Genomic DNA, 16,164 nt, shown 5'->3' on the forward strand with positions numbered 1-16,164 from the left:
TACAATTATTTTCTCTTATTTTACATTTACTTCTCTTATACTAAAATCTTAGTTCCTTGTTGATATCAAAATAATTCTCCATGGGCTGGGGTTGTGGCTCAGTGGTAGAGTACTTGCCTAGCTTGTGTGAGGCCCTAGGTTCCATCCTCAGCACCACATAAAAATAAATAAATAAAATAAAGGTATTGTGTTCATTTACAACTAAAAAATATTTTTAAAAATTATCCATTTGTTTTATAATATATCTATGGATATATGTATGCATATTTATATCTATAAAACCATCAATTTTACTAATTGTAGAGATGACAAGTACAAATCAGGTAAGTGGTTCTTTTTTGAAAAATAAATTTACTGGAGAAGAGGAGTTGCACAGAAGATGGAAGGAAAACCTCATTGTTATACAGAATACATATATAATGTTGTGGTGAGAAAAAGAAAAAAAAAGTGTGTCACATTAGATTGGATAGAAAGGATGGGAGAGGAGGAGAGGAGTAGGGGGGATAGGAAGGGCAGCAGAATAGAATAGACATTATGATTGATGTATGTACATTCCATATATGTATTATATGTCAAAATACATTCTGCTGTCATGTATGACTAAAAAAATAAAAATAAATCGTATGGTAAAAAAATTTACTTATTTAATTATGTATACATGACAGCAGAATGCATTTTGATTCATTGTAGGTGTGTGGTTCTTTATCCTTCCATATGACCCATTAGAAAATAGTCAGATTTAAAGTCACTTGAAATCTCTCTCTGTGTGATTATGTTTTCAGCTTGATATATAATTAGATTCATTTGTTAATTTGCATTTGCATATAAACGCTTTTTTAAAAAGAATTTAATCTTTATTTTATTTATTTGTTTCTATGTGCTAAGGATTGAACCCAGGGCCTCACCAGTGCTAGGCAAGCGCTTTATCACTGAGCTACAATCACAGTCCCTGTACATACATTCTTTAAAAAACAAGAACTTAAGTAAGCAAAGACAGAAAATATCATATTTTTTACTTTTTATTTGGTGGTACTAGGAATTGAATCTTCAGGTACTCTGCCACTGAGCTACAACCCTTTTTATTTTTTGAGACAGGAACTCGCCAACTTGCTGAGGTGGGCCTTGAACTTGCAATCCTCCTGCCTCAGCCTCCTGGGTCACTGAGATTATAAGCATGCATCACTGTGCCTGGCTCAAAGTCTTTTTAGATTGACTATAGCTAGCAGTTAGCTAGTACTGTAGCCTACTTCTCATTTTGGAAGGAGAAGCAAACAACTGATAATTGTGATGTGTAAACTTTTGAAAATAGAGAAAAAGCTAAAAATCAATTTTGTGTCATAGGTATCTTACATAAAGGAAATACATACAGTTATAAGTATAATTAGTTTAACAGCTTTATTAAGGTATAATTTACTTACTGAACAATTCACCCATTCAAAGTGTACAATAAAATGGTTTTTACTATATTCATAGAGCTGTTCAACCATTAATTACCTCAATTAATTTTAGAACATTCTTGTTACTCCACAAACAAACTCTAAATCCCATTTTTGTTACCCTCCCAACTCTGATTCCTCCCAGCCATAGGCAACCACTACTCTATTTTGGTCTCTGCAGATTTGCCTATTCTGGACATTTTATATACACAAAATCATACAATATGTGTTTTTTTGTGACTGGCTTCTTTCACTAGCATAATGTTTTCAAGGTTTATATACCTATAGTATGCATCAGTACTAAACAATATTATCATTATATGGATACAAACATTTTATTTATCCATTCATCACTTGATGGATATTTGGGTTACTTCCACTTTTATTCTGTTATGAATAATACTACTTAGCTATAATTTAATATGATGAACAGAAAGTATTTTTATCACTTTTTCTTTCCTCACTTGCTAACCTTATCCTAAGGTAATACTATCCTATATTCCCATTTGGTTACCTGTAAAAACAGATCTTTTTCAGATCTTCCATGTATCTCTTGCAAATGTCCTGTAGAGGATCTTTCTTCAGTGGACTAGTGTCCACTAAATTATCATTCCAGGAACCATTCCAGGGTTCAACACATTCTTCTATACATTTCAGAATTTCTTTATCATGAGGAGATGTGATTTGAGCACCAGTTTCCCAATAAACCTAGGTGATAGGTGTAGGTAAATATTGTTATGAATGATATATTGAAATACTTAACAGATTTTTCTTAGCTACAATAGAGATCTTTGGCTTTATGAAGAAACATATCAAGTAAATTGAGTAAAAGAATGTCAACATGAGACTAGTAAATACCAAAATACACTGATGATGATTCCACAGAGACTCAATAATAAAATAATTATGTATTATTTCCTTTTTTAAGAATTTACTTGGAAAACAATACAAGTAAAATATAAGCAGGGCATCAGGCCAATATTAGAATATGCATATACCACAGTATCCAAACATACTCTTAGGTTTATAATTGTATATTAGAGATAATCTAAGAAACCACAAAATATCCCATAAAACTCCATACTATTAAACTTAACATTATAAAATGATTCTATTTTGTGATACAGAAGCTGTTTTCTATCATAAATTAAAGTAGAATTTATGTCACACCAAATAAAATCCATATCAGGAAATATAATTAACATGTCAATTATCCACATACATTTCAATAAGCTTTCAGTTTGTCAAATACTTTGATAAAAACAGTATTAGGAACAGTTACCAAAAAAGCAAAAAATATAAATTCCAATAATTCACAAGATCTCAAAATTAAAAGAGACTTTGCTTAGAGAATATCTATGCTGGATTTCTACCATGTATATGATATGAATTCTCTCTATTGCACCCCAAATGAAGAAAAGACATATACACTTGAATATGTACTACATACTAAGCTCTATGTCAAGAAATATGGTGAACTACATAGTTTAAAAATTCTTGTTCTTATGTAAAATTATTGTGTTCAATTAAAAATAAATATACATTTTTAGGGGCTGGGGTTGTAGCTCAATGGTAGAGTGCTTGCCTCACATGTGTGAGGCACTGGGTTTGATCCTCAGCACCACATAAAAATAATAAAGGTATTGTGTCTCTCTACAATTAAAAAATAAATACACATTTAAAAAATTGTTCTAAAAGCAAACAGCTCTAATTAAAGATAAAATAGAAAAAATATTACCTTAAATATATAGCTTAATTCACAAGAGGACAGAACTCCAGGCAGTGGGGAAAAAGGAAAGAATTAAAACTCAGAGTGATAAGCTTGTAGGGGTAATGCTGGGGTTTGGGAACTGTTGATTTATCTGGCTTCTACATTGTAATGCCTATGTGCAAGGTAGTGAGCTGGAATTGAGATTCCCCTAATAAGAACGGGAGTCTTGCGGTGGAATGAGATGGACATCATTACCCTAAGTACAAATGGTATGACTCTAATTTGTATACAACCAGAGATATGAAAAATTGTGCTCTTTCTATATAATATGAATTGTATTGCACGCTTTTTTTTTTTTTGAGAGAGAGAGAGAGAGAGAGAATTTTTATTTATTTTTTTAGTTTTCCGCAGACGCAACATCTTTGTTTGTATGTGGTGCTGAGGATCCAACCCGGGCCGCACACGTGCCAGGTGAGCACGCTACTGCTTGAGCCACATCCCCAGCCCTGTAATGCACTCTTGTTATCATATATAACAAATTAGAATAAAAAATAATTTAAAAAAATGAGAATCTTGAAATGTTTCCCTCTTAGTCAAAGAGAACAGAAAGAATCCTGTTCACTATAGTAGGGAGATCATAAGGAAGCAAGTCTATTTCTTCTTGGGTTTTGGGCGATTAAAAAAAAATTTCAGCTCTTTGTCTACTTCCTGGTTTCAAATCCCAAGCTACTTCCATCACGATGTTCTGCCTCCCCTTGGGCCCAGAGCAACAGAGTTGGCCATCTATGGTCTGAGACCTCAGAAACCCTTTAGAATCTGACTTTCTGGAGGAACTGAGTCCCAGAGAGGATGCTTCTGAGCAAATAGTGTGAGTCCCACTAACGTTAAAGCTAGAGGTGTTGCCTGGCCATTTTGAGCAGACATGAAAAAGCATTATCACACTGGTAGGGCCACTTGACTCTGATCTTCATGAAAATGTAAGATTGCTACTACAAACTGGGTGCCTCAGCAAATATTTTTGGCACTTGGTTTACTGGGGTATGTCTTGTTTTAACTGTAAATAAAAAAGTATAGCAGCCATGGATTCATATAGGCTTATAACCAATGACCCATCAGAGGGTCATCCTATAGAACAAACCATCTAGATAAGAAAAAAAATAACTACCAAAGGAGTAGGGAAGTATAGATGGTATGGCCAAAGACAGTGATATGAGTAATCAGTTAATTCCTCAGAGGCAAATGCAACAGTCAGGGCTGTGGTCCATCCCACAAATCCTCCTTTTATATAATCAGGGAACTATCTTTCATTGGGTCTTCTAGAAGTAGAAGTTGAGATGAATTTCCAGTCAGAATTTCCAGAAAATTCTGACCAACCAGAATCCTAAATAAGTTGGGACTGAATATAATGAGCCAAATGAGGACTGGAATGATATAAGTGAAGAACTATAGTAGATATTCTTGGTACCCATTCAGATCCCCCTAGCCAGACCTAATTTATCTATCATTTAGCTGCTACATTGCCTACAGCTGCCCCATTCTCTGGAGACCGTTCCTTGTCCAAAAGTCCTTGGGAAGTTTACCCATCACCACCAGCTACTCTTGGTCAATGACTAACATGGGGGTGTGAACCTCAAAATGGGGCCAGCTTGGTGATGTCCTGTGATGCACACATTTCATTCCATCTCTCCTATAAGACCATGATGAATCTAAATTCCAGCTGAGACCACACAGTTGCTTGATTTTCACCCTACTATCACTCCACCCTCTACCTGCTTCTCTTACTTTCCTTTTTCCAAGAGTGTTCCCTTAAAAAGCCACTTTCACAGAAATTCTCATCTCAACTTCTGCTTCTGAAAGACCCAAGGGAAGATACTATCTCTGATCATATTACTTCCCTACCTCTTTCAGGGGTGAATACTATTAGAAATCTTTTGTTTATATGCTTGTGTGGTTTACTATATATGCATGAATATGCAAATAATACACAACATTGTTTGAATATTTATGAACTTTATATAAATTGTATTATTCCCCTCCCCCAAAATTTCAAATGTGAGAATTGATAAGTTAACACAGAAATTGCTCCCAGTTAGTGAAACCCTTGAGGTTCTGGCAGACATTAAACAAACTTGCTCGGGAGAGATGCTCCCACATTCCAAGCTGCAAAAAAAAAAAAAAGGATTCTCTCTGCAAGCCCTGAAAAGCTCATAGTGAGAAAACTATAAAATAAGTAAAGTTCAGGAGTCCAAGGTTTACCTTGTATCCATTGTCTTCCTTGCGGTTGTGAGATGCAGTAATCATCACACCAGCAACTGCTTTGAGCTCCTGGACTGCATATGGCTAAAAAATAATAACATTATATTTCCATTTTGTTTCATTTGTTGTGAGAAGAACTTTGATTAAATAATAGAAAAAGACATTATGGCTTAAATGACCTAAATCTTATCAACTCCATGTTGATTGGGTGGAGTCCATTTCTAAAATATGTGGATCAATAATCATCCAATTGTTAGACTGAACAGCTTTCCCAGTCTTGTTTAACTTAGTCCTATAAGCATTTCTTATTCTTTTGTTTATTTGACAATATTTAATGAACACCTACTATATGTCAGACATTCCACCAAACTCTGGAGATGTGAAAAATAGAATCATAAAATATTGGAGTTGGAAGTAAATTTAGAAATCATCGAATCCATTACACTTTACATTGAGGGTCATCCAACATAATACAGTCATTGGTAGAAGATTCAAAGGGAGAGCATAAGTTTCTTGCTTTCCAATTTAAAGATTTTTAAATATACTATGTGGCCTCTATGTCATATATATAAGGGTCAACTCACCGTATTCTCTCCCACAGTTAATTCTTAGATTGTATTTCCCGTTTCAGTAGTAGTTATTATTTGTCACCTTCGGATAGTTCTCCTTCTGTTTCTACCATCATATCTGACTGCCCTCCTGGATCACAGTTGTGGGAGGGCAATGTTGAATACATGAGCCAGATCTGATCACAGCAATCTATTCCCTTGGTATGATTCAGAAACTGTTTCATCAACCAAACCTGATCAGAGTCTTTCTCCAAAATATTCTGGCTATAGTTAGTCAAGAGTGCTTTTCACTTAAGTCATGGTGATAAAAGAGTGTGAAATCTGGGATTGCTAAAAATACCTCCCCTACCAGCTAAAGCAAATCTATCTGCAATGAGAGAGAAAAGCCAACACAGTAGGATTGATGCTGACTGGAAATAACAACTCAGTGACAGAATCTTACAGAGATGGTCTATATTTCTAGATTCTCCCTGGCTTCTATTATTTTATTTTATTTTGGTATCAGGAATTGAACCCAGGGGTGCTTAACCACTGAGCTACATCCCCAGTCCTTTTTATTTTTTATTCTGAGACAGGGTCTCACTAAGTTGCTTAGTGCCTCACAAAGTTGCTGAGGCTGGCTCTGAATTTGCAATCCTCCTGCTTTAGCCTCCCAAACCACTGGGATTTCAGGTGTGTACCACAGTGCCCGGCTTCCATTATTCATCAAAAATACATATATACATATATATATATATAGACATATATATATAAACATATACTTATATATATACACACACATATATGTATATTAGCAATTACTTTGATTCTTAAGCCACTAATTATATTTCCAACAAATCACTACAATATTTTATAGAAACATTTTCTATTGCTCAAATTTTTGGTAAAACTTGCTATAAAATCATCTGGACATTATATTTTAAATTTTAGAATATTTAAAAAATACAAATTAAATTTATTTAATGATTATATGCTTATTCCAGTTTCTATTTTTTATCAGTTTTAATGTATCAATTGTTATTCTAGGAAACTGGCCAATTCATTTAAGTTTGCACATTAATTTGTGTTATGTTGTTCAGAATGTTGTGATTTTTCTTAATTCCTATTTTATTTATTATGCTCTCCTTTTAATTTTTAAATTTATGCCTTCTTTGTTTCTTGAGCACCCTTTCCAGGGTTTTATCTGTAATTCTATTCAGAGATCTAACTTTTAAAAAAAATTTTGTTTTTAGTTATAGAAATATGTTTGTTTGCTTATTTTTATGTGGTGCTGAGGATCGAACCCAGTGCCTCACATGTGAGAGGCAAGCGCTCTGCCACTGAGCCCCAGCCCCAGCCCCAGAGATCTAACTTTTGCTTTTTAAGCAGCTGATATCTTCTTTATTTTTTATTTACTTGATTTTTTTCTCATACCTTTATTATTTCATACCTTTTACTTAATTTGGATTTATTCAGTTTTAGCACAAACATATTAAGTTAACTGCTTAGCTAATTATTTTCTAATCTTTTTCCCTAATATACTCATTAAAACTATAAATTTATCTTTACATGGGGCTTACCTCTAGCCCAAATTTTTGCTATTTATTGTTTTCATTATAGCTCAGTTTTAAATACAGGCAATCTTTGCTTTGCACAGTTCATAAACACAGATTTCTACTACCATATTGTTGTTAAATAGTACCAGTCTCCTAACAACAGGTTCAAATTCAGATATCATGGTATATTAACCACTTAAGCACAAATGTGGTTGCTTACTCCTCAGTCCATAAATCACTATTTCCACCATGATCAATGACCAACCACATCACTCTTTTAAATCCTGTCAGTGTTAGTCACAAATAGCAAAGCATGTACCTATGTTGCCTCTTTATTTCCCAGTGATAAATCTACATGACAGTTATTTTCCAGTGATTAATCCACATGACAGTTTACCAAATTACATAACTAAAAATGGGTATTGGCCGAAGAAGATGAAAGTGCTGCAAAGAAACAAAAAATGACAATGGTAGAAAGGAAATTTGAGTTGAATAAATGGAATTATAAAAGAAACAGTCAGGAATGCTTACACTGCCACATTTAAAATGCAACCAAAGGATCTCACCATCCGCAGGTGAACATATGGAGGAAATGAGGAACGGGGTTGTGATTAAACAGAATGCAAAACATTTCAGAAGAAGTGATATAAGCAAAGCACTTTTAAGGCAAAATACATTAAAGGAACTCTCAGAGATATTTTACTACATTTAAAATAACAAAGGATAAAATGTTTGAAGCTGATCCAAACTTACAAAGATATATAATAATTTGCCAAGGCATACAAAAGATGCTTACTCATATTGAAAGTTAATGACAGGAAGTAAGTAATATTTATATTCTTGGTAAGTTTTTTTAAAAAACAAAGTAATAAAACACTTTACTTCTCAACGTCTCTATTGTTTTAAATTATAATATACTATTATTTTTACCATTTTTTCCTTTCCTTAAATATTTTTTAAAAATATTTTTTTAGTTGTTGATGGACCTTTATTTTATTTATTTATATGTGGTGCTGAGAATTGAACCCAGTGCCTCACACATGCTAGGCAAGTACTTTTACCACTGAGCCACGACCCCAGCCCCCCTTAAATATTTTTAACCAAGAGTAAACTTTGGTGTTTTTAATGTTTTGTCCAGATATTTTAAAGGTCATAGAACAGCTGTAGCTGTTTATTGATTATAAAGATTACTTTGCATGCTTTTAGCTTGCACAGCTGCCTTTATAATTCTATAGCACCATTCAAAAGGACTGTCTGTACCTCTCATCTTCATTGTGTTATCTTCCTTAGCCATGAATTATTTATCAATGTGTTTTAAAATTTCTAAACATAGAGAATTTGGGAGGAGTTTTTTACTTCTAATTTTATTGTATTGGAGTCCAAGTATATAGCTTGTTTGCTTTTTTGGGTACTGAGGATTGAACCTAGGGGTACTTTACCACTGAGCTACATCCCCAGTCCTTTTTATTTTTTATTTTTGAGACAGGGTCTCACTAAGTCACTGAGGTTGGACTCAAGCTTGCAATACTCCTGCCTTAGCCTCTGGAGTCACTGGGATTACAGGTGTGTGCCACAGTACCTGATAAGCAGTTCTCTGGAATTTGTTGAGACTTCTTTTGTGACTCTGCTAAATAATAATGTACATTCTACCATCATGGAATGCAGAGTTTTTACACACACACACACACATACCAAACCTGCTAACATTGTGCTCAAAGCTACCTATCCACCTGATTAATTAATTTCTGAAAGAAGGGTATTGAAATTTCCCACTATGACTGTGACTTCTCAATTCTTGATCAAATTCTTTGTAGTTCAACAAATGACTGATGAAATGAAAATAAACTCAGAGTAAAATTTGTTTTCCTTCCTTTGGTTTCTCATATCACTCAATACAAAACCATATTTATGACAAAGATTTGAATCCTAGTTGATTTAAAAAATATTTTCAAGGGAAGCAAACTGAATGATCACTAACACAACATACTTACTACAAAAGGTGTAGGAACATATCTTGAAAAAAGGTACACAGGAACATTTTTAGCCAGCAAAACTGTAGCAGTGAGTTTAGCAAGCCTAAAAATAAGAGAGATCTCACTTAGTCTTTAGTTTACCACTTTTTATTATTTTATTTTTTATTTTGTTGGTACCAGGGATCCAACCTAGGGGCATTTAATCATTAAGCTATATCCCCAGCCCTTTTTGTATTTTATTTAGAAACATGGTCTTGATAAATTGCTTAGGGCCTCACTAAGTTGCTGAGGCTGGCTTTGAACTCATAATCCTCCTGCCTCAGCTTCCCAAACTTCTGGGATTATAGGCTTGTGCCACAACACCCAGCTTAGTTCCACCACTTTTTAAAAACCAAACTTTAACATAAATGTTTCATATTCCAATTATTCTGAATATATGATATCTTAATATAAACCAGATCTTATCATCACTGATTATTTAAGCATGTGCTCCAACTTAAAAATGTTAAATAAGTTTTTTTTTGTTTTTTTTTTTAAAGAAGCTTTGGGCTATGGATATAGCTCAGTGATAGAGAGCCTTCTTAGCTAAGCTTTGCAAGGCCTGGCTTTGTTCCTCCCCAGCACCACACAAAAAGAAAAACAAAACCAACAAAAAATAAGCAAAAAAAAAAAAAACAAAAAACAAAAACAAAAAACCAAAAAACAAAACAAAAAGCCCCCTAAACTAAACGGAACTTAACAATTAACAGAACTGACATTACAATTCTTCTTTTGCTCTCAAATAATCTTTTGATGAGTATTTTACTAAGAAATATAACCTGTAACAGGAATGTAACAAGGTAACAGGAATGGAGGAAAGTGAAATAAAACAAATCCAAAATGTATAATTACCCCTGAAAAGAAAATATCACATCATAATTATCTATTATAAAAAAACTCTAAAAATAACCAAATAAGATTTTAATGCAAGAATACAAGCTACATAATCATTCCTACCCAGTGCCACCACCAATGTTAATTTATAAGCTACAATATTATTCTCAATGTGACCTTTAAGTATTTGAACATTTTACTTCTTTCTGTAAAATTAAACCTTATCTTTGAAATACTTTTACTTCTCTTTCAGCTCTAAAATAAACATTGTCATGTGTTCACACTTCTGTTTGACAGTCTCCTGTTCAGAAATCCTACTATTGGAAAAAAAAAAATCTTGTTTAAGTCCACTTCAACTTAATCTTTGAAACAAATTAACACTGTACCTCTGGCTGCTGCAGCTGCTAGTTACTTGACCCCGAGTGTCATATCCAACAACAAAGCCTCTCTGCTTGAAGTCTGAGAAACATCTCTCAAGGTATTTGTACATCCCCTGAAGCAAATAAATACAAAAGATCAGTTCCTGCTGAATGCTTACTTGTGTATTATAAGACTTAAAATCTCTTTATGTTTGGTGTGCATCTTACTGGCTTCTGCCTTTATGCTCATGTTTACTAATGTGGACACAATAATGTTCAATCCACAAGTGTGAGTTGACAAACATTTTGTGGATTTTTAGACACATTTAATATGATACAAATATCAATTTAGTAACCATAAAATCCATAAAACAGGAGGGGAAAAAAGATGAAAGCTGTGAGTCAATGGGCTAAAATATATTGTTGAAGAGTCAAAAGAACTCGTTTCTTGCTTCAAGGCTCTAGAAAACAGAATTTTAACCATTTAGGCCCTTGCTAAATCATGCCATTGAAGCTAACCAAAAGATCTGACCTATTTATGACACAAATATTTTTAATTAGCCACACAATTCTTCACTGGCACATTTTTTAAGATGGCTGATACCACTTATAATTTTTTAGTTTTAAAATTTTACAGGAAAAGAAGAAGTCAGATTAGAAAAATCTGCAATCAAGGGTGACAAAAAAATGAAATATTTCACATTGAAACTATAGCAATGATAAAATAAAACCATTTATCTTAGAAATGATTTTCTAACTTTAACAAACATTTCATCTCTAAAAATAACACTTATATCCTTATAGTTCTTTAGAATTACACCCAAACACATATCTACACAAGGATAGAAAATTTAATCATTATAACAACCCTGAAAAGAAATGCAAATACCATTTTTGTCTGTCTTAAAATTTCTTTTAAAAAAGAAGAAACAGAATAAGTCTGAAGCTCCATGTAATGACTTGTCCAAGGCCTGTCATTCAATTAAAATTTAAGTTATTAAAGTTTATTGAAGACCTATGATAAAGCCCCAGTGACTTCCAGTACATGGGTCTTTCAAGTACACTTATTTCTTCCAACTATTCCCTATGAGTGATTGGGTGATGGAGACAGATTAATAGAGCCCAAATGGGCTAGTTTCACCAATTTCTTTCTAATGATGACACTATCCTAAACCTTATAGACCCTCATATTATTATCTACTATGAGAATCCATTTTATCTTATTCCCTCACATGCAAAGTATGAAAAGGGTTAGTCCTTATGAACCAGATCTCATTTGGCCTGGTTTATGAGGAAACTCAATATATACATAAAAAAAGACTGAACTATAAGCATTTCTGGTGAGGACAAGAAAGGATATGAAGAAGGGGAAGGTAGGGAAGGTGACAAGTATCCTACCTACCCAGTGCTAACCTGTCATTCGTTCTTCTCCATCCCCTGCATATAAGCCATTGGCTTTAGAATGAGGATAAAGATGATTTCCTGTTTGGCAGTATTGACTAGAATTAATGTCCACTGAGGTATTCTATAGCCTGGAACTATTTTTACTGTATGCTAAATGCATTACTGGCCTCAAAGGCGTGGTTCCTTCAAACAGCGAGGATGATTTACTGGGAAGAGAAGCAATTTGTTTCTAAAATAAGTTTCATAAAAATGGAGAGAAATAAAAACAAATTATATTTTGTTATAAAAGAACTCTCAAATGGCTTTGGAAAACCATATCTAAGTAGAATATTTTCAACTAAATTTTCCATACTCTGGTTAGCCTTTATGAATACCAGATGCCCAAATGAGTAATTATCTTCTTTCTAAGTTTGCTTGTTTATGTTATCTGGACATATCAATTTATCCATTTCTTGGTTTCAAATGCAAAGTAACTCTGGCAAGAAATGACAATGGCTACCAAAATAACTCTTAATCAGAAACTTAGTCTGTGAACTTGAAGATACAAAAATTACTTCTAAGATTAATCTCAGGCAAGAACAAAGGTCAGAATTTGGTCTATACTCTTTACTTACAGGAGAATACCTCCCCAGACAAAAGGCTCCCCCTCACTGGCTTTTTTTTTTTTTAAAGAAAGACATTACCTAATTTATAAAGCTGAATGACAGAGTAAGAAAAAGTATAATTCATAATACTTACCTGTGTTGATTGTATTACTGTAAGGTCATTAATATAGCAAAATCCTGCCCCCATAGCAGAACGAAGTCCTGCAGTCCCAAAAGTCATTCGGCAGCAAAGACGATCCCGCAACTCCTTATTCATCCCATTCCGTAAAAGATTTTCAATCTGCTCTTTTGTTTTAGGATTCTACAAAAGAAGTTAAAGCTAAATCAGGATTAGAGTCCAAATATCAAAGTCTTCTAAGGGTCCAATATGCATATATCACAAGGTTTTACATTCACTACAAATTCCATAGTGCTACTTATTAAATTAGTCTATACTCTTTACTAACATAAACACAATACCTGGCATTTATTGAGTCCCACAAGGACAGGGCCCATTAAAGGTAATTTACATACTTCTGATTTTTAGAACATTCTTAAATAACATACTCAAGAATGTTCTTCTAAACAATTTGATAAACTTAAGAGCCAAGGATCCAAAATAAACTTGTCAAAAATGACATCATTTAGAATCTATATTAAGTTTTTTTTTTTTTTGGGTACCAGAGATTGAACTCAGGAGCACTCAACCACTGAGCCACATCCGCAGCCCTATTTTGTATTTTATTTAGAGACAGGGTCTCACTGAGTTGCTTAGCACCTCACTTTTGCTGAAGTTGGCTTTGAACTCATGAGCCTCCTATCTCAGAGATTATGGGTGTGAGCCACTGCGCCTGACTAGAATCTTTAATAAATTTTAAAAGAAATATGACTGCTACTGAATAACACCATCAAAACATGCCTACCAATCACCTTACCTAAACCTCTGCAAATCCAAATAACTGGATAAACCTTACTACTCTTTAGAATCATAGAAAACCTTTTAATTTATCTATAGCTGAACATAAAAAGGTCTTAGATATCAAACATATTATGTTGAATTTTCAAAATAGGTTGAGAGGCAGGGCAATGCCGACATCCATATTTTAGGATTCTGTATTTCACTGGCATGTACTTCAACTTGTTTTCATAAATCTTAAGGACATCTATGACTGAAAACAGTGCTTTACCAAAAAGTTGCAGATATGGGGCTGGAGGTATAAGTTCAGTGGGTAAAGCGTGTGGTTTGCATGTACAAGGCCCTTCATTCACTTTTGAGATTAAAAATATAAATTAAACAGTAGCATATTTTAAATAGAAATGAAATTATAATATAAAATAAAACTTAAATGGAAATTTCTAATATTTTCTTTTTGGAGAGTCAATTTACCAAGAAAATAAGGTAAAATACAACTTCTCTTTCAGGTTAGTATGAATTGAGTCTGTACTATTTATATCTTCTATATCTATAGACTATAATGAATTTTCAGAATTAGAATCCAAGGCAGCTAAAAGGTGCTATTAGAGTATATTTATACTTACAAAGACAAAATATATCAATATATAATTTAAACAATACAGTTTTCTGTTTATGTGGAAATTAAAGTAAACAGAGTACATGGTCAAACTAACAACAAAACCATGAAAATTCTGGTTAACTGAAATTTTAATCTAGTTAAAATTGATGGATGTTGAAAATATATATACTATATACATATGTATGTGTATATATACACATATATATATATATATATACTTACACTCAAGAAGTTTCCATTTTAAATGGCACAAACTAAAACTACACCGCTTACATAAAAAGAAGCATAGCTCTTAAAAGAAAAATCTAAATAATAACAATATCTGAGTTACTAGCATATAATTCCAAAGTCTAAGATATCACCAGATTTGATAAGGACATCAAAGAGATTCAGAGAAGGTCAACACTTAAAGATTGGCACAAGAACAGCAAAAATTGAGTGGATTTTTCACACATAGGAGATCTACAGCATTATGATACAGTCAGTGAGACTGCAAATCGGGATGATCTTTTTGGAGTGATTTTAAAGCAAAGCATTAAATTTTAAACTGCACATGCTTATTGGCTCACAGATTTTTCTGACCATGGCAATATCTTCATACAAACAAAAATATTTAAACAAGAATATTCACTGCAGCATTCCTACTAGTAGTATCATTATTACCACTACATAGACAAAATTTACACAAGGAGCCCAGTAGCACTGAGCTAGTACTAGAGATTTACTCAGGATTTGAACCTACACCAGTCTAGACTATATTAAGAACTGTATTATCTCAATAAAACAAAATAACTATATTGAGCAGGTAAATAATGCTTCTGATAATAATTTAACTTCAGCTACAAAGCAAAATAATATTTTCGTTATAGCTATAAAATATAAAAATGATACACCAGACACAAATACTATGAACTTACTGAATTTCCTAATGTTTAACTGAACAGCTACTAGGGTAGGGCCTGAAAATTCCATTTCCTACTACAAACCTCACAACGAAATTCCTGGTTCTTACAAGGTTTGTAGGGTTGAGAAAATAAAAACAGATAAAGAATCATGATGCATTAAATATAATTAGTAAACTTGTATGATAAGATGAGATAAATAATTATGATAGCCATTTAAAATCTACTTTAAATTCAGATTTCTCCACTATTTAACAGCCAGATATCAAATTACAAATTTTAAAAAATATAACTTAAAAAAACTATCTATGTAGCCACACTATCTTATATTTTTCCATTCAGGTAATACATTGCACTTGTATTTTGTTGCTAAAATCTTAAGATTTAATGAATTATAAGCAAATTATTATTATTTTGGGGGGGGATTGGGTACCAGGGATTGAACTCAGGAGCACTCAACCACTGAGCCACATCCCCAACCCTATTTTGAATTTTATTTTGAGATAGTGCCTTGCTTTTACTGAGGCTGGCTTTGAACTTAGTGCTTTGCTTTTGCTGAGGCTGGCTTTGAACTCGAGATCCTCCAGCCTCCCAAGCTGCTGGGATTACAGGCGTGCACCACTATACCTGGTTTAAGCAAATTATTTTCAAATGTAATTTCCATGCAGAATTCAGATACAGTAAATGAAAAGGAAAGCAGAAGAATTTGTAGAAAAAAGAGGTATATGTATATTTATATACCATCCAGAAATATTCAATTTTTTTAGCAAAAAAAGGGCTAAAAATCATGATCCTCTGACTATAGCTATGGGTTGTTTGAGTATTTTATGTACATATTACTTAATTTTTATGGTCAAGCCAGTTAAGTATTCATGATGGCTGAGAAAAACAACTACTTGTATGTCTATGTGAATACTTTTCATCTCACAAATTGCCTTTCTTTTCCTACTTACAGAAAGCTATTAATATGATCTGAATTTATAAAACATACTAAAGTTTTCTCAAATATAAATTATTGTTTGCTTTT

General features: G+C 33.1%; 1 protein-coding gene across 1 annotated transcript in view; it reads right to left on the reverse strand.

Moving 5' to 3' along the window:
• The window catches only part of Pgm2l1 (phosphoglucomutase 2 like 1), a 61,566-nt gene that overhangs the window by 20,362 nt on the left and 25,040 nt on the right, over positions 1 to 16,164 (reverse strand). The window contains exons 2-6 of the mRNA XM_046441956.2: positions 12,855 to 13,022; positions 10,740 to 10,846; positions 9,499 to 9,583; positions 5,404 to 5,487; positions 1,951 to 2,144 (exon numbers count right to left, since the gene is read on the reverse strand). Of these exons, the coding sequence (XP_046297912.1) occupies positions 1,951 to 2,144; positions 5,404 to 5,487; positions 9,499 to 9,583; positions 10,740 to 10,846; positions 12,855 to 13,022 (638 nt within the window). The remainder of the gene's footprint in view (positions 1 to 1,950; positions 2,145 to 5,403; positions 5,488 to 9,498; positions 9,584 to 10,739; positions 10,847 to 12,854; positions 13,023 to 16,164) is intronic.

Source organism: Marmota monax, unplaced genomic scaffold (genome assembly GCF_021218885.2).
Source record: "Marmota monax isolate L192 unplaced genomic scaffold, Marmota_monax_Labrador192_F-V1.1 WCK01_AAM20220418_F8-fsc00068, whole genome shotgun sequence".
Lineage (NCBI taxonomy): Eukaryota > Metazoa > Chordata > Mammalia > Rodentia > Sciuridae > Marmota > Marmota monax.